Below are 25,200 nucleotides of genomic sequence, written 5' to 3'. Positions count from 1 at the left end.
AGGAGTCCAAGGAAGGACTCCAGTGGACCCTCCGCCCCTGGACGTGCCTTGGCATCCGTCTGATGCACAGGTCAGCGCCGTGGAGCTCAGGGGTGGACAGCCTGAGGTCTGGAGCTCAGCTGCACCAGGAATCACAGGTCTAGGGTAGGGAGAGCAGGCACTAAAACAGGGAAGAGGAAGGGGAGGGGGAGGGAAATGTGAGGGAGAAAGCGGAGGTGCTCTGTTGGGAGGATAAGAGGTGGAGGTAGGTCTGGTCTCGAATCTCTGGTTTCCCAGAACGGGGAGGTGCTCCTCTGTTCTGGGCCGCCTCTGGATAACCTGCATCTTTTGCACCCTTCTTCACCCCCAGCCCCCCCAATCCTTCCCTTTACGTGAATCAGAATTTGTGGGAGAAGTTTGACGGGAGCCAACAAGATCCCCGCATTGCTGGGAACAGCCCTTTGGGCAGCACCACGGACAGCACCGGCGAGTGTGCCCCAGCCCTGCCCTCCTCCCTCCTGCCCTCTGGGTACCCCACCCCCACCCGTGTCTGGGAGGGCGCAGAACACCAGGGGGGCCTCACAGGGGTGGGTTAGTCCCCCAAAGCCTTTCCTGAAACACAGAGCTTTAAATTTGTCACTTTCTCCGTGAGCTCCGTAAGAACTCAAAGCTGGAGTGCAGACAGCAGACCTTCCTGACCCTGGCTGGGTTGTGACTCCACAGACTCTGCTGAGGGGTGGGGGTGGCGGAGGAGCCAGCAAAGGGACACTGGTTTGCTTCGTGTCGGGTGAAACCTCTGCCCCCTGAGGCGGTTGTGGCATCAAGGGGCGGTATGTGAAAACAGCCTTGTCCTGACTTCCCTTTGGTCTTTATTAGAAAGAGATATTTATTGTGTTTGGGCCAATTAGATGATTTTATTAGAATGGCTTCTTAAAAAATGGTTATAGAAGTTTCCCTAAATTATAAATGTCTAAGCTTCAAATGTCTTTTTAAATTTTTTAAAACAAGATACTATAGATACATCTTGAAATTTATAATCTAAAAATAGTGTTTCATCAAAATACTCTAACTATTCTATTCTGGGCATTGATATACCATGTATTTACTGTTTATGGCTCTCCAGACATGGTAAACACTATAGCAAAAAAACCTCAAACAAACAAAAACAAAAATCAAACCCAAAACAACCATTTGACCATACTGATAAAAACAGCTTCCTGTGAAAAGGAAATCATATGAGAAATTATATGGGAAAAACTTGACGTTTCTGAGGAACAGCAAGACTCACAAACTCAGTAGTGACATGATAGGTATATACAGACCTGAAAAGACCCACAAGTATAAAAAGAAACAATACTTCTAGACCTGCAAATCCTTTCCTTGTGGCAAAAAGAAAAACCAAAGAAACCCTAGATCCAGTCAGTACCTTGCAGTGAAGCCATGTGCTAGGAATGGACATGCGGGGCTCCGTGACCGGGTGACCTTCTCGACCACGTGCTAGGAATGGACAGGCGGGGCTCCGTGACCGGGTGACCTTCTCGACCACGTGCTAGGAATGGACAGGCGGGGCTCTGTGACCGGGTGACCTTCCTGACCACGTGCTAGGAATGGACAGCCAGGGCTCTGTGACCCAGTGACCTTCCCCCTTGGACATAGTCCCATGGAAATGCTTGCAGATACTGACTTTGTGGCTGAGAACCAGACAGGAAGCCTTCCTTTGCTGACCTCCCTGCCAGGAATGCAGCGTGTGCTTTGGAGGCTGACAGAGGTGGTGTTGCCTTTATTTGGACTGGAGTTGCAGGTGCAGTAGGTGGAGAAGAGAGGATTCTGAGCCAGTGGCCGTGAGGCGCGTTCAGACAGGCCTAGATGCCAGCAGGCCCCTGACACTGCTCTGTGGCCTTGGGGCGCCTGAAGGTCACACATCACATACCTGAGCTCTGTTTTCCGTCCGGAAGCCCAAGGTGGCGAGGTGTCTGCGGGCTCCTCCCCAGGCTGTGACTCACCGTTGACACCGCGGCATTGGCCTGGCCTCTGACCCAAAGTGGTGTTGGGTGTTCTCGTGGACTTTGAAGTGCAGAGCGAAATCCGCAGGCCGCCTCATCTCCAGGCTGGTGCTGCCCATCCCTCCAGCCTTAAGCAGGTGCCACAGCAGAACCCTGTGACTGGCCTCCCGTTGGCCGGGCCAGCCTTCTGGTTAGCCCTGCTCTCCTGCCTTCCCCTGACCCTCTTGTGCACCCAGAGCCTGGGCCGGTGCCTCCTCTCCGTGGCCCTGTCCGTCCCCACTCCTGGACATGTACCTCGCACCATGGTCAGGCTCTCGCTCGGGGCTTCCTACTGCCGTGCCAGTGCCTCTGCCGCTGTCAACCTCCTCTGTGGAGCCATCTCCTCTCCCCGCAGGATGTCCCCTCTGGCCTGATGGTTGAGTCCTATGCTGGCGCTGAGGTCTGGCTTTCTCCAGAAGGAGATACTTATATTTTAGTGATGCTTCTGGAGAGCCAGTGTCTCAGACGAAATGAATGGTGACCGGATAGCCACAGTTCGGCTCTTATGGGAGTGTCTGTTATTAGCGAGCTGAGCGCCACCCAAGTCGCCAGGGTCAGATCTCCTGGTGGAACCCGCTGTGTGGTTTGTGGATGGATCTGTCTGGTGTCTGTCCTCTGGCTCCTGCTGCTGCTGTTGGCTCCTCTGGGTGGAAGGACCATTATTTGGAGCACGTTGATATAAAGCAACAGCTCAGAATGTCAGTAATGGAAGGTTCGGGACACAGGTTTCCTCCAGGACTCGACCGTGCCTCCTTCCTTTCAGAGGAGGGCTCCGGAGAAGGGTGAGTCAGAGTCTAAGTCATAAGTCAGCTCTGGGTTTCTGGGTCCCTAAGCTTTCTCCTGGTGACATGTCAGACTATCAGAAACTAATGTAAAGTGGCAATTTGATTATAGCTTTTATACTGAGTTAACATTTCATTGTTATTTCCTCAACTTTTATGAAAGATTGGTATGAGTCTTATGTTTGCAAAAACATTTTCGTATCTTTCAAAACTTTGTCTTGAGGAACTTGTGCACTCAGTGGCCATTTCCTTTTCTGGAAGAACTTGAACGATGAGTCTGACTCTATATTAAGTCCTAGGGAGAGTTTGCTTCCATACTAACACCTCTACTTGTTAGCCCATAACAAGTCTCTAAAACGTATTTTGTTTCATTTTTGCCTCACTGTTAGATCTGCAATCTGTACTTGAGTATCTACTGCATGATGTTGTGCTCACATTTCTTGCATTATGGGCCAATCCTGTGTTTTCAGGGTGTGCGCCCATGGGTGGCCAGCTGGGATTCTAACCAGGAGGCCCATGCCCAGCGCTGGCTACTGTGAAGCTTTGCTGTTTGCCACAGTGACTTGCAGATGTGGATCTTCTGTTGGAGAAATTAGAGGCCTGTTAGGTAGCATGTCGGATGTTAGAAATGAGTCCTTAGTGGTCAGAGTGGAACAATTCAAGGTACCTGGATGGAACGAAGGTGTGTAAGAGAAATGCCTCCCTCTGGTGTGGACAGGCCATGTGGCCTCGCCCTGACTCTTAAGAAGGGTGCCACAGGCTAAATCCCAAATGGTCTGGTTGTTTGGCACCTGCCCTGAAGGGGACAGAATCCTGCCTCTTGCATTTCAGCAGCTGCATTATGTGATTTTGTTTTTTTTTGGTCATGCAAGATGGTGATCAGGGGACCCAAAGCAATCGAGAGCTGATAGCTTCTCAAGCTCCAAGTAAAGGTTGCCCTGGATGTTTTTTCTTTGCTCACTCTCTAATAAAAATTTAGTTAAAAGTCAGAGTGTGGTCCAAGACTTGGTGTCCTTGTGATCTGGTGAGGGGCTTGTGGGGTAGTTAACCCGTAACAGCTCAAACATTGCCAGCAGCTGTGGGCACCTGTCACAGAGACTGTGGTCCAGGTGTGGCTGGTGGGGACTGGGGAGGACCAGTGGGGACTGGTCCGGGTGTGGCTGGTGGGGACCAGTGGGGACCGGTGGGGACTGGTCTGGGTGTGGCTGGTGGGGACCAGTGGGGACCGGTGGGAACTGGTGGGGACTGTTGAGGACTGGTGGGGACCGGTGGGGACCAGTGAAGACCGGTGGGGACTGGTCCAGGTACAGGGGTGGCTGTGGCGCACAGTTCTGGAAGTTCAGTCTGCCCACGTCCTACATCTCTGCTCACGGGTGCTGTGGGCCCTGTTCCTTCGCTCTGCAAGAATGGACTTCATTTCTCTGGTCCTGGCTTAGGGGTTCTTCAATATTGCGCATCTTGAATCTGCTGTGAAAGGAGGTGGAGTTAAAACTTAAGTGGGTAATGAGGATGGTAAGCTTTCTGTTGGCTTCTTTGGAGAGGAGCCCATGGCTTTTCTCTTCATTGTGGCTTATCCTGAAGTATCACGTCAGCTTGTGCTAGAGAGAACCAGACGCGTCACTCGAGGCGCGTGGCGGGGAGGAAGACCCAGGGAACGGTGCCCGAGGCTCGTTTCCAGCCGCACCCCTCGGCTCCGCTGTTCAAGGCTGCACCTCAGACCCTTTAGCCTGAACGGAAGCTTTCCCTTTGACACACCAGGAAGAGTTGGCTGCACCTGCGCCTCCAGGTCGGGGGGCCGCCCGGCTTCTGACAACGTGGGAGCAGTACGCTCCCGGTTTGAGTCTAGCTGCCCGTCGAACGTTGGCCACGCATGTGCTTCTGGAACACCAAGGGGAAATGAGCAGGAAGAGCCGGTGAGCACCGCCTGCCTCCCCACGCACGCGCACTCACCCCGGCCTGCCCGGGCGCCCACTCCGCTCCCGGAACCGCAGGTCCGGTGGCTCAGAGGGTTAGTAGGAACTGGTCCTGCTCAGGCGGCTTCCTCACCCATGTGCCCAGCCCGGCCTTCTGAAATGCCTTGAACAGCTGCTGCTTAACAGACTGGTAGGTGCAGGCCCCCCGCTTGGCCTCACAGTACACAGACGGCGTGTCTCCGTGGCTCGGAATCCGTGTGCTCAGCTGTGGGCCAGGAACGAGACAGTGAGCGGGTTAGACGCTCGCACCAGCTGGGCCGCCTGTCCCGCTCTCTTACTGGGAGACGGGAAAGCGACACGTGTGTGAAGTTTGCCCAAAAGGGGCTTCTTAAGGTGAGTGTTCTCCCCGCATGTGGTGACGGGCTGTCAGCTAGCATGGTCGTGGTTCTCAGTGTGTGTGCCTCAGAATGCCATGTGACGCGCCCTCAGTGTATCTGATGCTGTGTGTTATATATGTTATAGATGTATCCAATGTCATGTTACATGCTGTAAATATATCCAATGTTAGGTCAGTTTTCCCCAGGAAAGCTCTTAACAGAAGATAAATATCTATTCTCCTTAATTTACCTGTTGACAAAATAATATTTCATCTAAATCTGAAAAAGGATCAAAAGACTAACTGCCGTGGCCAGCCAGCTCCGTCCAGCAGTCCTGGGGCTCCGTGGAGGGAGTGCCCAGCAAACAAAATAGCCCTATAGCTCACCTGCTACTGAGAAGACACACTGTGTATTTTTCTTTTGGGGGGAGGATCAGGGGCGCATGTTGGGGTGGGGATGGTCCCCCAGGGATGTTCGTGGGCACCGAAGCAGCACTGCACAGATGCGAGATGGGTGGGTTTCCAGGCAGGAACTCGGTGGGAGCAGGCTGTCTCCTCTGTTGGGTTTCTGAGCTGGTACTGGGCAGGGCCTTGTGGCCAGTGTAGGCAGGGAGGTGGGGAGGCCAGGGTGTGGCGTGCTGAGGCAGGAGGCCCGAATCCCCTGTGTGCTTTCCAGGGAGTCGGGGGACCGGCCTGCCCACTGGCTGGCAGCCCCCCGCAGCGGGTGCAAAGGGCCCTTTAGGAAGACAAAGCGGTGTGCTCTGACACGGCCCCACCTCTGTGCAGAACAGGGAGACACGGACGGTGCCCTGAGTGGACAGAGAGGCATGTGAGGCCGTCAGGGCGGTCAGGGCAGAGCCAGGTCCCCATCGGCGGCTCGTGGCAGCCACAGAAGTCGTGCCTTGCTAAGGACGACACGCACAACTTCCAGGGCCCTCTGAGTTGAAAGGAACGTTTATCTTGAGGGTCAGTGTGTCTGTCCTGCTCCGCCGGCCGGGAGACCTCCCCACGCTGTCACTGCTGTGTGGAGCTGTGGGAGGAAGTGTGGGGAAGCCGGCCCAGCCGCTTGAAGCGTTTCTGCTGTTTGGTTTCTGTGTGTTTTGTTTTGTCACGTTGTTTGCTTGCACCGCGGCCTGCTATGCATTGGGAGCATGTGGAAATCTGTAGATCTCAACCTGAAGTCTGTAGATACAGTTATGGAGCAGAAAGGAAGCTCAGAATTGCAGCAGACACGCATAGCCTGGGGGTCGCGGGGAGAGCTCTCACCTTCCGCCTGGCATTTGCGGGAAACCACCCAGTTTCCTTCCACCTAAACTGGGAGTCATACCAACTTCAGGGGCTTCCTCTGGACTTCCCTGACGATGCCCTCCACGAAGCCTCCGGCCCCTCCTCTCGCCCTGCGGCTGCTGCCGGCACGGGCCCTGCGCAGAGTGGCCACGGGCACCCGGGGGGAGAAGACGGAATGGGAGCTGGTGTTCGTGCCACGTGCCACTCTTGCTCAGACAAGGTGACGGCTTTCCGTGGGCCCCTCCCCGTGGTCACTGGGAGCCGCCCCCCAAGGACTATTACCTTTCCATAAAGCCGCGCCCACCGCGCGGAGAACACGTGCTTGCAGAGCCTCGAGGAGCCCCCGCAGCTCCGCCTGCCGGTGATGCCATCGATAACCTCCACGTCGGTGTTGCCCACCACCCAGTTCACGCTGAAGTGTGGGGACTTTCCAGGCTGGCGCGCCTCGGCATGGCTCACACCTGTCGGGGAAGGGGGGACCGGGAGACAGCCGGGTGTCAGTGCTCTGGGCCACTAGGTTCCTGCGGGAAAGGCGAGGGCCAAACGGTCTGGGTTTGCGCGGGTGTGGGGTGCCTTTTCTCATGGGACTCGTGGATTTTAACTCAGGAATTGTAAATGGTATCAGGCCCTGAGGTTTGTAGTTTGGTTGACGAGATTTAAAAAGCTAATGCAGGGGCATCTGGGGGACTCAGTGGCTTCAGTGTCTGCCTGTCGGATTCAGCTCAGGTCATGATCCCATGGTTTGTGAGATCGAGCCCCACGTTGGGTTTTGTGCTGACAGTGCAGAGCCTGGTTGCGATTCTCTCCCTCTGCCCCTGCCCCACTCTCTCTCAAATAAGTAAACTTAAAAAAAAAAAAAAAAGCTAATGAAAATGACAGAGCCAAGAGTGTAGGATAGTTAATTAACTAAGCAAGGTGGTCCAGAAACAGCACCGGCTGCAGAACTTCCAAGACCCCGCACAAAACGAAAGCATGAGGCCCCGCGTTCAGTAGTTGTTAGGAATTTCAGGATGACGGGGGTCTTTCTAGCTATGTTCCCCATGACTGCCCCGGAAGCAGTGCCCCAGGCGACACCGGCCTGTGCAGTGCGCCTCCGGGGTTGTCCACGGAGCCCTCCCTCCAGAGTTTCCCCGTATCAGGCTGTGAGCTGGTTTCAGTTGGGACACAGCCAACTGTGGATCAGGGAAGGGGGCACCGGTGACCCTCCTCAGGGGCAGCACCATCGGGCATCTGGCCTCTGCCTGGCCTATGTCCCGCCCACGGCGTGGAGTCTGCTAGTGGGAACGCGAGGGCTTTCCACCCAGCCATCCAAGGATTCTAGAATGTGCTGCCCCGCCCTCCGCCTGAGGGTTGCTCGTTCCCACCCTGCGTGACCTCAGGGGAGAGGCGTGAAGCACGAGGTAGGAAAGGCCCCACGGTGCCCCCGCTCTGTGCACAGCACCATGGGGAGCACAGCCTGCCACACTCAGCGGGATGGAGGAGGGGCCCCAACTCCCGCTGCTTCAGTTTACAGCCCCCCACCCCCTCCCATCGCTCCCACAGCCGCTGCCCCTCCTCGGGACACCTTCCAGAGCCTGCCCCTCTGGTGTGCCTGTCCTCTCCTCCACGACCACACCACCTGCTCCTTCCCCTGAACACCCTGGGCGGAAGGGTGGGGGCCAAGTTAGTGACCTGTGCCGTGGGGGTCCCAGAGCTGAAAAGCCCTGGCGTTGGGAAGCAGTCTGGCCCCTGAGGGCCTGCAGCAGACATCCTGGGAGGGGGCGCCCCCTGCACCCCACGCCCTGTTGGAGCCGCACAGCTACAGACCCGGGCCCTCCCGCTGCGCCCAGTCTCACACACCGTCCAGGGGCCGCCCGCCCTCAGCACACACCGGTCTGCATTTGCACCTGCTGCTGCAGCAGCCTGAGTCCACAGCAGAGTCACCCGGTGACCTTCTCCTGGTCACGGATGGGCAGTGCCAGGCGCCCGGGCTAATTCCATCCATGTCCGCTTGTTCCCTTTCCTTGAAGCGATTCCCTGTGGCAGCTGCCCACACTGAGAGCTGGGCAGGGGGACAATCTGGCACATTGGCAGCGAGGCGGCCCCTTGGGCAGAGGGAGGCAGTGGCCAAGGTCAGGAGTGACCAGACACAAAGAGAGGCCAGCCTGCTCCAGAGCCTGCTGTCTGTTCCTCCACCCCGGGATGGGGGGGGGGGGACACCCACAACAGTCAGGACTGAGCGCCGAGGCCCAGGGCTCCGGCATCGTCACCCGGGTCTCCTCACCGCTCTGGACTTGGGGGAAAGTCTCCAAGTCCCAGATGGATGTTGCCATCAGACCTCCCTGCTCCCTCCGTGTCCTCTCTGCTGTGGGAAGTGCCCACTTTGCTGCTGGCTCTCAGCTCACAGACACCTGCTTGGAGAGCAGCCCCGGCAGGGAGGCCACACGCTGGCCACTGGCCTCACCAGGGGCCGCCCTGTCTGCCAGCTGCACACACAGACGTGCACAGAGAGAAGGGGCTGGCAGTGGGCAGGAGTCTGACTGCAGACAGGCAGCTCCCACCTCCCCACCAGCCCTTGAGCCCCCTTCTTTGCAGGCGGGGCCCAGGTCGTTGGTGTGTGCTGAGGCACAGAAGGGCCTGTGCTGTCAGTCACAGTGGCTCCATGAATCACACACAAAAATCGTCGATTTCCAACTGTAATAGCCCCACTAATGACTACTTGCAACGAAATGAAATTTTAGGTCCAGTGATGACGTTCTACATCACCGATCCTCTGTTCCCAGACGTGGGAAATGTGGGGTGAGATCTTCGTTGACTCAGGAGTCAGAAACAGCTCCAGTCCTGCCTTTGCTCCTAATTTGCTCTTCCACACCTGCTATGTTCCCTGCCACCCACCCTGTTACCTTCCACCCGCCCTCTGTTCCCTTCCACCTGCTCTGTGCCCTTCCACCCGCCCTCTGTGCCCTTCCACCCGCCCTCTGTTCCCTTCCACCCACCCTCCGTGCCCTTCCACCCGCCCTCCGTTCCCTTCCACCCTCCCTCCGTGCCCTTCCACCCTCCCTCTGTGCCCTTCCACCCGCCCTCTGTGCCCTTCCACCTGCCCTCTGTGCCCTTCCACCTGCTCTGTGCCCTTTCACCCACCCTCCGTGCCCTTCCACCCTCCCTCCGTGCCCTTCCACCCGCCCTCTGTGCCCTTCCACCCACCCTCCGTTCCCTTCCACCCTCCCTCCGTGCCCTTCCACCCTCCCTCTGTGCCCTTCCACCTGCCCTCTGTGCCCTTCCACCTGCTCTGTGCCCTTTCACCCATCCTCTGTGCCCCTCCACCCTCCCTCTGTGCCCTTCCACCCGTCCTCTGTGCCCTTCCACCTGCCCTCTGTTCTCTTCCACCCGCCCTCTGTTCCCTTCCACCTGCTCTGTGCTCTTCCACCCACCCTCTGTGCCCTTCCACCTGCCCTCTGTTCTCTTCCACCCGCCCTCTGTTCCCTTCCACCTGCTCTGTGCTCTTCCACCCACCCTCTGTGCCCTTCCACCTGCCCTCTGTTCCCTGAACCTGAGCAGGCTCCCGCCGGCTTGTTGGCCAGGCTTTTGTTAACTCGTGGCAGCCAGGGGGAGCTGCGATCACCTGTCTCCTAAGGAGCGTCGTGCGCATCTGAGTGAGCTCATTCATCACGTGCCGGCTTCATAATTTTCCAGCAGCTTCCCAGGAGCCACGCGGGGACTGGGGCCAGAGAAGGGGCTCGTCCAGCGTCCTCTCCAGGCCGAGGACGGCGTGCTTCTGCGAGCGCTGGAGCCGGGCAGAGATGTGACCACATGGTGTGGTTAGAGGAAGACACACTGCTCAGGCCCAGAAAGGAGACTCTGGTCTGCATTTTATTTTTCCTCCCATTGGCTGGAAGTGATCATTCCTCCGGAAGCAGTCGTCAAATGACTGAAGGTAAAAATCAAGTCTCAAGTTCAAGTTCAAGTGCACAATGTATTTACAGTCATGGGCATCACCGCCTACTGCTGGCTTTTGTTATCATGCTTGAGATGACAACTCATTGGCACATCGTCCAGATCCAGTCACTTAGAACGTATAGCATAACCTTCTCTCCCCAAATCCACAGCTTGAACTGCCTCCTGGCGGCTCATCAGAGCTCTCCATCCAGAGGAAGGTCCCGGTCAACGTGGGCCCCTGTCCCAGTTAGGGTTTAGGGAAGAGCTTTACATTCTGAGCAGTGAAAGCACGAGCCTGTACCTGCTGTGCTCCAGGAGAAGGTCCTCTCAAACAGTAACACGTGGAGAACCCAGCACTGTGTACAGATGACCTCTGTCCAAGGTCACAGGGTCTCTCTGCAAGCACATACATGGACTCTTCGTATTTTTCAGCCCGGACTACCTGCGCTAGTCTGCAAACCTGCACCTTCACATCCAGAAACAAAAATAATTCAAAATAAAACTGACCAGCGTGGATCCTGGGGGACTTCTGCCTTGACTGTGTGGTAACATAGGAACAATGTTGCATTTTTCACTGTGGTTTCCGCTCCGGAGATTTTATAGGTCAACACTGCAGCACTGTGTTAGTCCCCTGGCCGCTATGATCACCTGCCAGCAAGTGTGGTGGCTGGAAGACGACAGCAATGTATCCCTGCATCGTCCTGGAGGCTGGCAGGTGTGACTAGGCAGGGTACCCCTGCGTTACCCTGGAGGCGAAAGCCCAAGACAGGCTGAGAGAAGAGGTGTCCCTGAAAGCTGGTCGCCAGGTGGGTGAGGACCAGGTCCGATGCCTTCTTCTTTAGTGAAATCTGTTGTAATTATTCCCAGCCATCTTGGAAAGAACCTCATCTTCCCAAACTCTTTCTCCATCAGCACGGACATGCACGGCCTCTGTTGGCTTGTCTTTGTGCCATACCATATGCAGGCCATTCATCTTTTATGAAATGTCCTAGACGAGTATTTTACTTCAAAGCGGAGACTGGTGAGACCAAGCAGGTCTCCACCAGCCTGTGACACAGATACTCTGCCGTGGTGGCAAATACACAGAGGGTCTCCATGGAGATCGTCTGACGTTTCATTCAGTGCCCACAGTCGTGTGAATAGGCTGAACTTGAAGACCTCGTTCAGTGTCATGTCTGTCACTTACCAGCAGTGTGGCCTTTTGATGGGTTAGTTAGCCTGCTAACCACCACCATGCATTACCGCTACGGTCAGGACAGCGGTTACCATGGCCACTGCTGCAGTTACTGGAGTCACCACCACCATTAGTGCTGCCCCATCACCACTATGACCGCCATCATTGAGAGCAGTGGGGGCGAATCCTCCATCATCTGTGGAAATGGCTTATCTAGCTATGAAAAGATGCCTCATTTGGAGAAAACCCTTATACACCTTTTTAAGAAGCAGTACGTAAGAGAGAGCGCAGCATGTCTTTAGATAGGCAGTGGGCCTAATGTATTTAAAATCTGATTCCGTTTCTCCAGATTAAGTTTACACGAGACACTGAGGAATGTGACATTGACAGGAAGTGAGGCCTATCTGTGTCTCAGGGCACCACTGCGTCCAGTCTTGTGACATGGCTGATACAGCAGAGTCCACTGGCAGGCCCTGTTGTGTTACACACTGCTGGCTGCCCACGTGCCATCCCTTGCACGTGCACATAGACACACTTGTCACACACGCACACCACACTTCTAAGGGAAGCGGAGCTAGGGGTATTTAATGCCGACCTATAGATTTGGAGTAACTAATAAGGCTGTATTAATGTCCTTTTATTCATTTTCATTAGCACGAACACCATTATAATTGACAGTAATTTTACAGCTACTGTCTTGTCCTAATAGAGCACGTTTCCGGGCGAGTGTGGGGAATGTGCTAGAGTGTGCAGGACTGCTGCGAGATGCTTGTCCAGTTCGTGGGTTCCTGCCAGCCCAAGGGGACACACAGGTAAGACCCGGGCTGCTGCGGCCTCCCTTGCCTCCTCTCCTCTGACCAGTTGGTGAGGTTGAGAGTGTGTGTGCATACTGCTTGAAGGTATGCCGTTGCTGGGGAGTTCTACTGGAAGGTTCCGGGGTCACCTGCTTGGGGAGCTGGAACCTTTTCTTTTTTTTTTTAAATTTTTTTCAACATTTTTTATTTATTTTTGGGACAGAGAGAGACAGAGCATGAACGGGGGAGGGGCAGAGAGAGAGGGAGACACAGAATCGGAAACAGGCTCCAGGCTCCGAGCCATCAGCCCAGAGCCTGACGCGGGGCTCGAACTCACGGACCGCGAGATCGTGACCTGGCTGAAGTCGGACGCTTAACCGACTGCGCCACCCAGGCGCCCCTGGAACCTTTTCTTATAGTGAGAGTTTTCCCCACAGATTTTCAGGGACTCCCGTCCTGGAGTCAATAGGAATGTGACCTTGTCTGTGCACATAGTGACTGTGGTTTGTGGTCTGCATAGTTTAAAATGCATGGGCCCACAGGACCCTCTGAAAGGTGTGAAATTTCCTCTGTGGCAGGAAAAAATTTGAATATTTCACTTTATAACCTGATAATGACATGGTTCCTGGTACTGGTAAGGATTGTCATTGCTTTAGAGGACATGGGACAAGGGGACTTTGGCAGAATATGGTCATTTTTTTCCTTCATATTATGCATCTTTCACTGCTATGGTATCCAAAATAAGGCAAGTTTTATACTGGTAAAAATGCAGATTATTTTCATCACTTTTTATTTGACTTTATCTATTGAGGACCATTTTCCCTATGCCCCAATAACACACTTAATGTCTCCTGCAGCACAAGTCTGCTGCAGCTGATAGAGCTCTGTCTGTCTGTCCACAGTGGTGTCTTGTTCTCATTTTTAAAGAATGCTTTTATTGGGTCTAGGATTGTAGGTTGAGATTCATTTTCTATCAGCATTTTAAAGATACTGTTTTATTGTTTTTTTTTTATCTTCCCAGAACCAGCTACTAGTCTTAGTTCCCCTGTATTATTCTTTTATTTTCTGACTGCTTTTAAAGATTTTATGTATGTATGTATGTATGTATGTATGTATTTATAAGCCGTTTTACTGCTGAGCGGAGAACTTAAGAAGATCCTTCTTGGGCCATAATATGCATCTTAGGTCTGTAGTTTGATGCTCTTCAACTGTCCTGGAGAGTTTCTTGCCTTAGTTATTGCCTCTTTAAAGGTTATGTCTTAGGTACGTCAGACTTCCTCACTCCGTCTCTGACCTGGCTTGTATTTTCCCACTGGGATGGTTACTTGCATGTGTCAGGTTGGCTGGTCTATGGTGCCCAGTTGCTTTGTCAAACACCAGGCAGATGTTGCCGTGAGAGACTTTTAGGTGTAACTGATGTTTGAATCAGTAGATGTGGAGTAAAGCGATGACTGTCCCCTATGAAGGTGGGTCTCATATAATGAGCTGACAACCCTAGAAGCAAGGAGTGTGGTTCCTTGAAGAGGAAGGAGTTCTGCCTCCAGACTATCCTTGGACACAGCTACAATGTCATCTCCTGCTGGAATTTCCAGGCTGCTGGCCTGCCCTGCAGAGATCAGACTTGCCAGTCCCTGCATTCGTGCGAGCCAGTCCCTTAAAATAAATCCCTCTTTTCTAGTAGGAAAATGAACATACTGTTTCCTATTGGTTCTGCTCTCTGGAGAACCCTACCTAATGCACCTTCTTTCTGTTTCTCTGCTGCATTCAGGATCTTTGTCAGGGGGATGTTCCAATTTACTAATTCTCTCCTCAGCTGTGTTTAACTTGCTATTCAACCTATCCACTGTTACACAAATTGTTTTATTTTCTTCTGAAATTCCTATTCAGTTCTTTTTTTTTTCTTTTTTTGGCTTCTATCTCCCCCCTGCATTTTCCTTCTTATTTTTTTAAGATTAAAAAAATGTTTATTCATTAAAAAAAATTTTTTTTAATCTTTATTCTTGAGAGAGAGAGAGAGAGAGAGAAGGAGAGGGGCAGAGAGAGAGGGAGACAGAATCTGAAGCAGGCTCCAGGCTTTGAGCTGTCAGCACAGAGCCTGATGTGGGGCTCGATCCCACACACTGTTAGATCATGACCTGAGCCGAAGTCAGACGCTCAACTGACTGAGCCACCCAGGCACCCCTCCTTGTTTTTCACATCTCTTTTTCGCTGGTGAGTCTGCATCCGAGAACAGTGATCTCTGCAGCTGTGACTCCTTCCCCACTCTTGTGCCTGCTGGCTTTTGTTAAAGTGGTCTTGTCTCCTCCCATGCCTGGTTAGTTTTTGCTCTGTGCCCGTGTTGTATTTCCATATTTTTTGTAGCATTATTTTGATCCAGCTCTTAAAGGGGTTCCCTCAGTGTGAATTTGGGAATGGAGACAGTTTCACACTGCTCTGGGAACCCCTCAAGGGCCTGCTTACCTGGGTTCAGACTTGGTCCTGATTTAATCCACAGAAGCCTGGCCTCTGTCCTGAACCCCTTGGAGACTCTCCTCCTGCTTCTGGCCCCCAGGCTCTTCCCTGGCAGCCCCTCCCCACATTATCTCTCTTCCTGCAGGATTTTGCTCCAAAGTCACCCCCAGTGAGGTTTGTCCTCACCCTCTGGTTAATTTAAGGTCAAAACTCACTTTTAATCCTTTCTTTGCTTTATTTTTCTGCAAAGCATTTTCATTTTGTCCCCCCTGGAATGTAATCTCCCTGGGGCATGGGTTTTTGACCGTTTCATTCACTGCTGCATTCCCAGGGTGTAACTAACTGTCCGTGGTATGTCTAGGCAATCAATACATATTTGTTGAATGATTAAGTAAGTATGGATTATGTTGACCAACTTCTTGATGTTTGCATAAATGAAATGTATTGACAATGGAAGTATTTGCCTTAAATGGTAAAAATTTCAAGAGCAATGGAATTAAGGTTGGTGTTCAAATACTTTGGTGAACGAATTCCTTAAAATCATGGGGGAAATTAAATGTAACTTGACTAATATACAAGTATTTTTGGAAAAACTCCTCAGAAAACTAAAACAAGGTTTTTCTATAATTGTAAATTTATCATAAGCTATGTGCCATCTGATTTGCAGGGGGAGATCAGTGCTAATCTATGGAAATGTCTTATTAAATATTTGTTGAATCTAACATTTCAATCTTTAGGCAAAAATATTAGGATTGCCTTTAGATTATTCTAGCAAGATTTATAATAATCTTTTTCTACCAAAGATTCCTTCAAGGGCTCAGGAGATAAATTTCTACTTCTAACAACCCCAAGACAAAGCAGCTGCTCAGATACACTTTTAAGCTCATGTGTTTTATCCTAAACATTTATGAAAAATTTGTAGGTTTTTCCATAATAAACCAGTGTTTATTTTAGTATAAAAATAATACCGCGAATTCGTTACCATCTGCATAAAAGACAATGTTTGCTCCTACCCCACTGGGTTGTTTTGCAAGACACTATTAATGACCATTAACTTCAGAAATTTCTCCTGAATTAAAGAGGCGCAGCTCTCCCCGTCAGATTCTACAGCTTGAGTGACAATACTTTGGAGACTGGAACTCACAAAAGCATGGCTATGCATGGCGACAGACCTCCTCCTCCATCCCACCCACTACTGCTCCCTAAAGAGAGGTGTCTGGAGTGCAACCAGCAGGTGGTGTTGGGCAGGATTTACAGACTGTGTTGGTAGACATTTCAACACATTCAGCTCCTTGAGAAACATGGAGTCTGAAAAGGCTCTGACATGCCAGCTAGCCATTTTCACGCTTCTGGGAAGATGTGCACTGGGAAGGGAGACAACCGATGTCTGCTTATCACGATCCTGTGATTTCCATCACGTGCACAAGAACCAGGGGTCCGAAAGAACTCGCGGTTCTGACATCCAATTCCCTGCGTCCATCTCTTGGATATCATTTTCGTTGCCAAGACCTTGCCATGGGCTGTAAAACTAATTGTAAGTTTTATCTTCAGTGTGGACTACGAAGGCTCATTGTTGAAAACCAGATCCATTAAATATGCTGTTAAGAGGAATACAGAACCTGTGCATTCCACCCATATTTTCCGCCTTGGCTGGGATTCTTTTTCTTGATGAAGAAAAATAAACTTACCTTTGAGGTTGGAAGCTCAGACACACCATACCCCCGGTCTGGAAGAACAGGCTTCAAAGTCACTTTGTATGTCACTTTATGTTTTCCTAAAAAGATGAGTATTCAGAGCACAGATTTTTATTGATTGTCATCATCACCATTTTTTCACCATATCGAATATGCTGAGAAACGGGAAAGGCAAGCTCCTTTATGGTGGCTGCTCCCACCTGGTGATGTGACTCTTGCCGAAGGGTTCAGGCTGCTCGGCAGCCGAGGTGTGGACGTCCACATTGTGGTGTTTTGCCCGTAGGTATAGGCTGGTCTGTGCAGAATGTTTCAAGATCTCTTTGGAGGACATTAGTATACCCTATAACCGTGTCAATAGGGCATCTTTTCAGCTCGGCTGCTTCTTATTAACCCAGAACTGATTGAGCCCTAGCTAAACGCAGGACTCCTGCACTAATATGTGGGCTTCATCTTCTCAGGCAATTTTGCAAACTGACCTTGAGGGAATCTTCAAGCAGATTTCATGTGCTTGTTTGAGTGTGTTTCATTATCATCCTTATATAAGATCTCTCTCTTTCTCTTCTGTTGCAAAAAATCCTGATGATTTCCTTTCAAAAGTTGGATGATTGGTTTTTAAATATCCATCAGAGCAATGCAGTCACTGCAGTTAAAAGCATGTAGGTGAGAAACCATGGCGTGGGCTTCTTTGCATCTCGGCAATAATAAAAACTGTATTTTATTTTTTTTAATGTTCATTTATTTTTGAGAGAGAGAGAGAGACGGAGTGCAAGTGCATGAGTGGGGGAAGGGCAGAGACAGAGGGAGGTGGAGCATCCGAAGCAGGTTCCCTGCTATCAGCACAGAGCCTGATGTGGGGCTGGAACCCACAAACCGTGAGATCGTGACCTGAGCCGAAGTCGGACGCGTAACTGACTGAACCATGCAGGTACCCCAAACAGTATTTTAAATAGGCATCTAAGTATAGACTGAAGTGTCTAGTCACTGTCCTGGTTGTAAATAGGGGTGACTACCCCTCTGGATGGCGGGGTGGGGGTTCACGTAGGTCTCAGGCGCTTTGCCACTTGATGATTTCAGATGTTCTGAATTTCTCTAATTACATTTTTAAAAAAATTCACTTGTGTCACATTTATAATTCACAATTCCTGTTTTCATCTATGTGTACATGTTCCAAGTTGAACTTAGGATTTTTAAAAAGCATTGCCAGAAGAATGGATGCTGGCAGTATTGTGTGGTACCCAAAGGATGAATGAAAAGCAGCCACTGGTGGAGGCTGGTAAGGATTTGCTTTCTGTATTCCTTGTGCTCATGGGGCTTAAGTAACTTCCTCACTGGGAGATGAACATAGAGGACAGAGGCCACCCGAGGAGTTGGAAGCCTGGGAAAAGATGGCATGTGACACCCGTGCGGACAGATCAGAGTTCTCTCAGAGTTACTTAGGAACTAAGAACCTCACTGTGGTTTGTGGCGCCCCCGAGATGGGAATTTTGGACTTGAGCACCAAACCAGTAGTTCTAGATCTCCTGGGGTCCGCTCTGGAGCTGTGTTGGCAGTTCAACTGTAAGAAGTAAATATTCTTTGCCATTTTGAGGAAAAAAAAGAAGGAAAAATAAAAGAAAGAGGTTGATACTGAACTACACCTGAACCTACTAACTTTAAAATAATAAATGTGGGGCACCTGAGTGGCTCAGTCAGTTAAGTGTCCCACTCTTGATTTCAGCTCAGGTTTGATCTCATGGTTCTTGAGTTTGAGCCCCGTGTTGGGCTCTGCACTGACAGTGCGGAGCCTGCTTGGGATTCTCTCTTTCCCTCTCTCTCTCTCTCTCTCTGCCCCTCCCCATACCCCCCTCTCAAAATACATAAACTTAAAAAAAAATAAATGTAATTTCATAAACTTTGACGCTGGGCGAGCTGGCAGTGAGCCTCCAGGGCTGTGCGAGCCCTGGGCTGGTTTGCCGCTCCCATTTTGCATTATTAATTTTTATGGGATTAAAAATATAGGCATCAGTTAAATGGTGCGGGCCACGGGATGCAGTGTGGAAAGATGAAAGAGCTTAGCTCTGTAGTCAAGCTGAGTTCGAATCCTTGCCCCATGTCAATGGATGGAGCATCGCAGCAAGTGACTGAATTTCTAGGAGCCTCTTCCCACACCTGTGACATGGAGACGGTTGGTGTGATGAGGCGTCGTGTACCGTGTTTGTTGAGAAGGACGAGTGGCCGAGTGTCCTTCCCTCGTGTTGGCGGTGTGGCCGCTCCCAGAAAGAGACTCGACTGCTGTGTCCTCACTGCTCTGTGCAGACTGGGCCCCTCAGGCGCTCGCCCCCCAGCAAGACCGCCCACAGGCCCGTCAACGCCCGGAATCGGTTCTGGTTCGAGTCAAGGGCCCTGCAGTATTGGGCACAGGGTTTCGAGTGAGGATGGTGCTGAGGAAACCCTGCCTTGCTGATCGTGTTACCTTGGCCCCTGGGACAGTGGTGAAGAATGGACCCCTGCCACAAAGGAGCGGCCCTGGGGACCAGCAGAGAAAGGTGACACCCTAAAAGATGGTGACTGTCCTGCGTTCCTGGACAGACTCTGTGACCCCGTTTCAGATGAAGTGTGCAGACCTTCAGGCCTTGCTGAAGTGTGCAGACTTTTGCATGGAAGGCTCCCTCCCTGGACACATGGAGCCCCCGGACTCTAACATGGTCACAGGGATTTGAGGACAGGGGACACAAGTTTTGGATCCAGGCTGATTTCAGACCTACTGCCTGAGGGCCACACCTCCTCCCTCAGCAACAGAGAGGTGGTTCTTGGCTCAGGGTCTGGGGTCCTAAGAACGGGATCTCACGTGTAATGCAGTGGGGACCTGACTGGTCACGCCAGCCCAGCCCCAGGCTCTTCCTGGAGTAGCAGGTGTGAGGTGCTGCCTGTGGTTGGTGGTCGGTGTGCAGAATGAACAAACGTGGAGGTATCTTTTCTTAAATCCGTGCCAAGTGTCATAAAACGCTGCTCATGAACCGTGCCTGCTCCCACTCCCACCCCATGGGGCACTATTATCACCCTGATAATGTCATTTAGAGAAAGTTCAGAATCCTGGGAGTGAATCTCCGGCCCAGCTCTGAGCCGCAGCACTGAACACCTCTAATTTTCCTGTTTCTCTCCCAGGTGATCTAGTCTAAGACTTAAGCTGGCGTTTCACCGCGTGGGCACCGCAGACCCCCAGTTACAGTGGTCAGGTGGTGCGCTGCGTCCTGGTCTGTGCCCCCCTCCGAACGCTGCCCACTCCTGCCCGCGGGTTGCACCGTGACCCTCTTGTTTTGTTTCGGATCTTTGTAACTTTGCTCGCTAAATCTTAAATAGCCGTTGGCCAAAATGGGTACAGTGTGCCCGAGTAAGGACCCATGGGGCGGGCCGATGGGAAGGCATTGGTGCGCGTCTCCGGGGAGGGTTTTCTTACCGCTGAGGAGGGGCCGGTTGTGCCGGTAGGAGGTCGGCAGCTGGCCGATGTCCTCGGTCCGGTGGCTCATCACCCGGGAGAGATGGCCGGTGTGGTGCAGACTCCCCACGATGATGCTGTGCAGGTACACGGGCTCGATGAAGTGGCAGAGCAGCGCACCCTGCAGTCCCAGCACATTCCACCTGGAAGGAAAGGGCGTCAGCGCGGTGCCCCCGAAGGTGGGTACCCTCTGTGCCCCCAGAGCAGCCCCCCTTTCCTCCTCCCCTCCCCATAGGGCACTGGCTGTGAGAGCCCCCCCTCCCCGCCAGACCTCCACCTGGGGCCGCTGTGCGAACCCCCTCCCCTCCTGCCCTCCGCCCCGGGCTGTGGGGGCTGTGACCCCCCATCAAGCAGGCCAAAGGACAAGCTCCTTGGCACACGGACCGGGAGCAGCCCCAGCTTGGGCGACTGATGGTTCTGAGCCCCTCGATGCCGTGCAGGGGTCTGATGGGGGGGCTCTGCATTTTAATGAACGCGGCTTCCTTTTCTGGAAAATGAGTTGTTAGATGGATCGGAAGCTACATATTCTCTCAGGGACTTGAAATTAGGTTAAAAAAAAAAAAAAAAGACAGTGTCCCCAAAGTAAATCTGAATTTTTCTTTACGTGAGCAGGGAAATATCAGAAGGGAGTTTATTTATTTCAGTTTGGGGAAAAATGCTTTCTCCTCCTTTTGTCCTCAGCAGTCAGAATGACCTGTTGTGTGGAAATTAAATGACATTAATAAATGGCCCTGTTTTGCTCTGAGGAAGATTGTGGTTTTAGAAGCCCAGAGCAGACATGAAGGACAAGGCCGCTCTCCTGTGACATAAATATATCCCCGGGCAGGTGTTTTTGCTTCTGCAAGCAAAGATGACAGCAGCATTTTAAGACTTTTCCCCCTAAACTTGGGTGGTACAAGGTTACATGTATCTGTTTGAGGCAACGGTTTGTGGTTTCCACTGTAAATAACGTGTTTCGAACCCAACCCACCCTCCGTCGGAGGCTGACATTATGCAGCTAATTTCTTACATCATTGTTCTTTTCATTAATTAACATTTCTCCGCTGTTAGAGCAATTACCGTGGTGCCTCCACGCTGTACATTTCTTTTCATGATTAATAAGGAGTCATTATATTTCCCTTTCCTGAAGCAGTCAATTAACACAGAATTCTTTCCATTAATTACCGCATGTTTAAAACCAGCATGCCCTACCTGGAGAGCAATCTGCTCCGAGAACCTGTGACACCAATCGCTTTAAAAAGTTCTCTTTAAATTTTATTCCGAAAACACAAGCAATTTAGCTGGCGATATTAATTTGCCTCAGAAGCATCACAGTGAATGAGAGACATGTTTTAATCTCATGCAAGAAAAGGCAGCCATCTGGCGGGCGGGAACCGAGAGAGCGAGTCTCCTGCTCTCCCCGCAAACGCGGGTCATTAAAGTAATGTGTTCATCTACATAAAACTCAAATGGAATATAAAAGGTAATATTTATATACAAACAATTTAGTCCTACAATTTAAACAGTCATTGGTTTTATGAAACATTTACTTTAGTCTATCAGATTTGCATAACTTCACTTAAAAAATAATTGTGGTCATTTCTGTAAGTCACATCATTTCTTTTAGAAAGGCCTGAAACTGCTGTCCTTTGGAGATATCTGTGTATCTATGTATCTATATATGTGTCTATCATCCATCTATTATCTACCTATCAATCTATCCATCTATCAACGTATCCATCATCTATTATCTATGTATCTATCACCTATCATCTGTTTAGCTAGCTAGCTATTATCTAATTTTAAAAAGTACATGTGGCAAAGTTCTGAAGGAGCACACATTTCTGAAGGCCGCACGTGTACTTCTCACTACTTTGTAGGAGTCCCTTCACTTGATGATGTTGCCTCTGCCCAGGCTTCTGTTCCCACCTGACTGTACAAGCGGGAACACCAGCTGGGGCCCTGGGGAGGCTGCCTTTCCCTCACTTTTCACTGATGAATTACAGAATTTCCACAAAATCCCGGAGAGGAGGTACATGAACTTTCCATGGAAGGAACACTGATGTTTTTGAGGGATTGGGTTCCTTCCCTTAAATCTGAGACTGTATTTCTGGGCAGGGCCAAGGACACACCAGAAAGTGAGGACAAATTCAACAGAGGCACTTCATTTGGGATTTCAAATACCTCCTTCCCAGATTTGAAGGTACGCCAAGAAACAGAGAGACAGCACATGTAGTGAGTAATCCCTTTCACTCTGGAGGTGTGCAATATTTGTGGTTTAAGTGTATGCTTTACTCCTGACCCACGTGTAGGCTCTCCTGCTTTGGGAGACGCTCTTGCAGCAAGGGTCATAGACGTAGTAAATCGCAGTTACGAGGCCAGGTCGCCATTGATGGGATGGCAAAGCGCTCCGGGACACAGGCGGCTGAAGTGGTGTCTGTTATCTCTCTGACCGCTAGTGAAGTTTGAACATTCCTTATGAATTAAAAGCAGGTAAATGGACATTTCCCCCATTGATAACAAAGTGCTTGCTTGAAATAAGCCAAGTCTTGAACAAGAAAATTAGTACTTCCGGAAGAGACAGCGCTATCCTGTGGGCCATCCAAGTATTGGTGCTGAACAGACTTCTGGAACATATTCAAGTGGTTCTGAGTCTGTGGGATCGTCAAAAAAAACCCAAATACCTTCTATATCTGGTTCCCTCTCAATAACCTTTATAATAAAGAGAAAATCAGCCTTCTTCTTATCTGGCTATAGGAGTTTAAACTCATTCAGCTAACCTGATCAATAATACCAAATGTCTTCCTGAACATAAACTGGGGAATTTTCAGTGTCCAGGATCGAATGAATATACCTCTCCTTTTGTTCAAACAGCTGATATTTCTGCAATGTTGACAGAGAAAAAAAATCCCTTGTATGGTTTTCAGTATAGATAATCCCTCAATAAATATCTTTTTGTCTGTTTGTCAATCACGGAATACGGAAATACCAGAGATAAGTGGAGGCAGCGCCTTGGGAAAAGCTGCATTTCTTTCACCAGGAGATGCCGTCTCCATGTTCAGTTCAAGTTGTGGCTTCTAAGGACCAGCGGAAACAGTCGCAGGGGTGAGCCCTCTGAGCCCTGGCTCAGGTGGTCACCGCTGGTGTGCGCCTGGCACATGAGACAGGATGGTGATGACTGTTACATACTGTGGACAGTTGGGGTCCTTGCCTACTGTTTTTGCCACTTTGATGTGGCCCTGTGGGGAGATGTAACTCTGTAAAATTACAGTGAGGTCCGTGGTACCGTCTTCAAGTACCATCAGAGACATACACTTACTTGGCATAAAAATAGGCACACAGATCAATGGAACAGGATAGAGAGCCCAGAAATAAACCCATGCTTATACAGTCAATTCATTTACAACAAAGGGTCTAAGAATACACAACGGAGCAAGAACAGTCTCTAATAAATGTGCTGGAAACACTGGAGAGCTACATGCAGAAGAATGAAACCAGACCACTTCCTGACACCATACCCCCAAATCAACTCAAAATGGATTCAAGACCATCTCCTTATGGATCCCGGCCCAGGAGTCCATGAAGGGGAACCCGGTCTCAGCCCACAGTCTGGCCGAGCTCCTAGCGGATCGTCAACACCAGCTGGCCAGCCATGTGAGCGTGCCATCTAAAGGGGGCCCTCTGGCCCCAGGGAGCTGCCCTGGCTGACCCCATGGAGCCCAAATGAGACATCCTCTTGAGCCCCCGTCCCCCACATTGAAGGTCTGCACACAGAACAAATGACTCGTTTGAGGCCACTAGGTTTGGGGGTGGTTGTTACAGACAGTGGACAAGCCTTGTGCAATCCACTGCATTTTCCCAGGTGACCTTGTTCCCAGTAACCCCTCAGGAAGTCTGGTTATGTCATGGCGACCAGGGTAGCCTGGACAGTGCAGGACCGTGTGCAGTGGATGTGGGCTCTGACTGCAGATGTAGGGGACACAGGTGCCCTGGAGGTCAGGTTGGGGTCAGGACGATGTGCCGCTTCTGTGTGTTTTCAGCTGGAAGAAATTCTGCTTCACATGGTGTCTTGTTTCTGTGCTCTGAAACCTACCTGGGAAGTGTCCTCCCTCTCGACATGACATTTCTGGCTCCATCTGCCCCTGACAGACTGGTACACTGTGTACGCTTTCACCAGACAGACAGCAGCTCTGTGACTAGGTCGTTCCATTCTTGGTCCTGACAAGTCCTGCATATGGGGGGCAACGGTCTCTAGGGTGTGTGGGGTTTCTAGTGCCAAACGTGGGCTCTGTGCTGGGGCTCTGGCTGACTCTCAGAGCTGGACTCCATGACCCCCCTTACAGGGGCTGCATTTGGCCCCTTGGCTCCTGGGGGACAAACGTCACATGTTACTTACTCTAGGGAATATCTTTTGTTTCTTTTGTGAAGATGGAAACCGTAAGGTGAAGAAGCTTCCAACACTGTGTGTGCCACACAGGCTTTTTCTGCACAGACCTGTGCTCAAGGCTGTTGCTTCTCAAGTCCCTGGGCCCAGTGTCCTTCTCTCAGCCCCATCACCAGGACCCCCAGCACGTCCAGCCAACATCTGTACTATTCATGAGATGTCTGTGGTCTGGCCTGTACTGCCACATTGTCAACATGCTCTTGGTATTGTCTCCTGTGGGCCAGCCAGGTCTCTAGCTTGTTTTGCAGAAACCGAGTTCCTCAGCCCTTTTCAGCATCCTGGGGTGGATGGCTGTGGATGGTGGATTGATACTCACATGTGTGCCTGCCTTAGCTGTTGTTGCAAAAGCAGTGGAGGTAGCAGACACACAGTGTCCCTGACTGTTGCTCCTACTTCTCTGTTGGATCCATACTATTGAATTTATTACTAGAGATTAGGTAAGACTGGTGCAGAAGCTATAGTAAGGTTATCACACAATCTCTGGTACAGGAGGTGCGAGAGGATTGTTAAACCAGGCTGCAGGCATTCTGGGGTTGGGTATCTAGGAAGCACCTGTTTTACAAGGACCTGTATTCCGAGACTGGAAAATGACCAACACCTCCAGTTGATTTCTGCAGAGCTGGTGAGGCTGGTGAGACTTCAACAAGACGAACGCCATAGATGGGAGGTGGGGGTGGAGCACAGCCATAGATGGGGGGCTGGGGCGGGAAGGGGGGGTGCTGGGATGGGGAGGCAGGGGGACGCAGCCATAGATGGGGGGCTGGGGTGGGGAGGTGGGGAGGGTGGCATGGCACACAGAGAAAGCATTCTTCACGTCTGGAATCTAAGTTTAGAAGTCAGACAGTGCCTCACTCCCCAGAGAACAGCTATAATTTTTTACAGTTCATTTTTATGG

General features: G+C 51.2%; 1 protein-coding gene and 1 long non-coding RNA gene across 3 annotated transcripts in view; both read right to left on the bottom strand.

Annotated features, from left to right (window-relative positions):
- Positions 1–3,650: 3,650 nt before the first annotated feature.
- Positions 3,651–25,200, bottom strand: part of ADARB2 (adenosine deaminase RNA specific B2 (inactive)) — a 418,115-nt gene continuing 396,565 nt past the window's right edge. For both annotated transcript variants that reach the window (XM_053895707.1, XM_053895708.1), the window contains 3 exons: positions 19,844–20,025; positions 6,662–6,840; positions 3,651–4,981 (listed from right to left, as the gene is read on the bottom strand). In XM_053895707.1, coding sequence (XP_053751682.1) covers positions 4,805–4,981; positions 6,662–6,840; positions 19,844–20,025 — 538 coding nt within the window. In that variant the 3' untranslated portion in view covers positions 3,651–4,804. The remainder of the gene's footprint in view (positions 4,982–6,661; positions 6,841–19,843; positions 20,026–25,200) is intronic.
- Positions 12,091–13,303, bottom strand: LOC128775061 (uncharacterized). The gene is made up of 2 exons (XR_008419668.1): positions 12,670–13,303; positions 12,091–12,430 (listed from the first exon to the last, which is right to left on the bottom strand). It is a non-coding gene; the product is annotated as an uncharacterized LOC128775061 (long non-coding RNA).

Source organism: Panthera pardus, unplaced genomic scaffold, assembly GCF_024362965.1.
Source record: "Panthera pardus isolate Hobbes unplaced genomic scaffold, ASM2436296v1 HiC_scaffold_6, whole genome shotgun sequence".
NCBI lineage: Eukaryota > Metazoa > Chordata > Mammalia > Carnivora > Felidae > Panthera > Panthera pardus.
The sequence above is the reverse complement of the archived record's forward strand: the minus strand, read 5'-3'. Positions and strand labels throughout refer to the sequence as shown.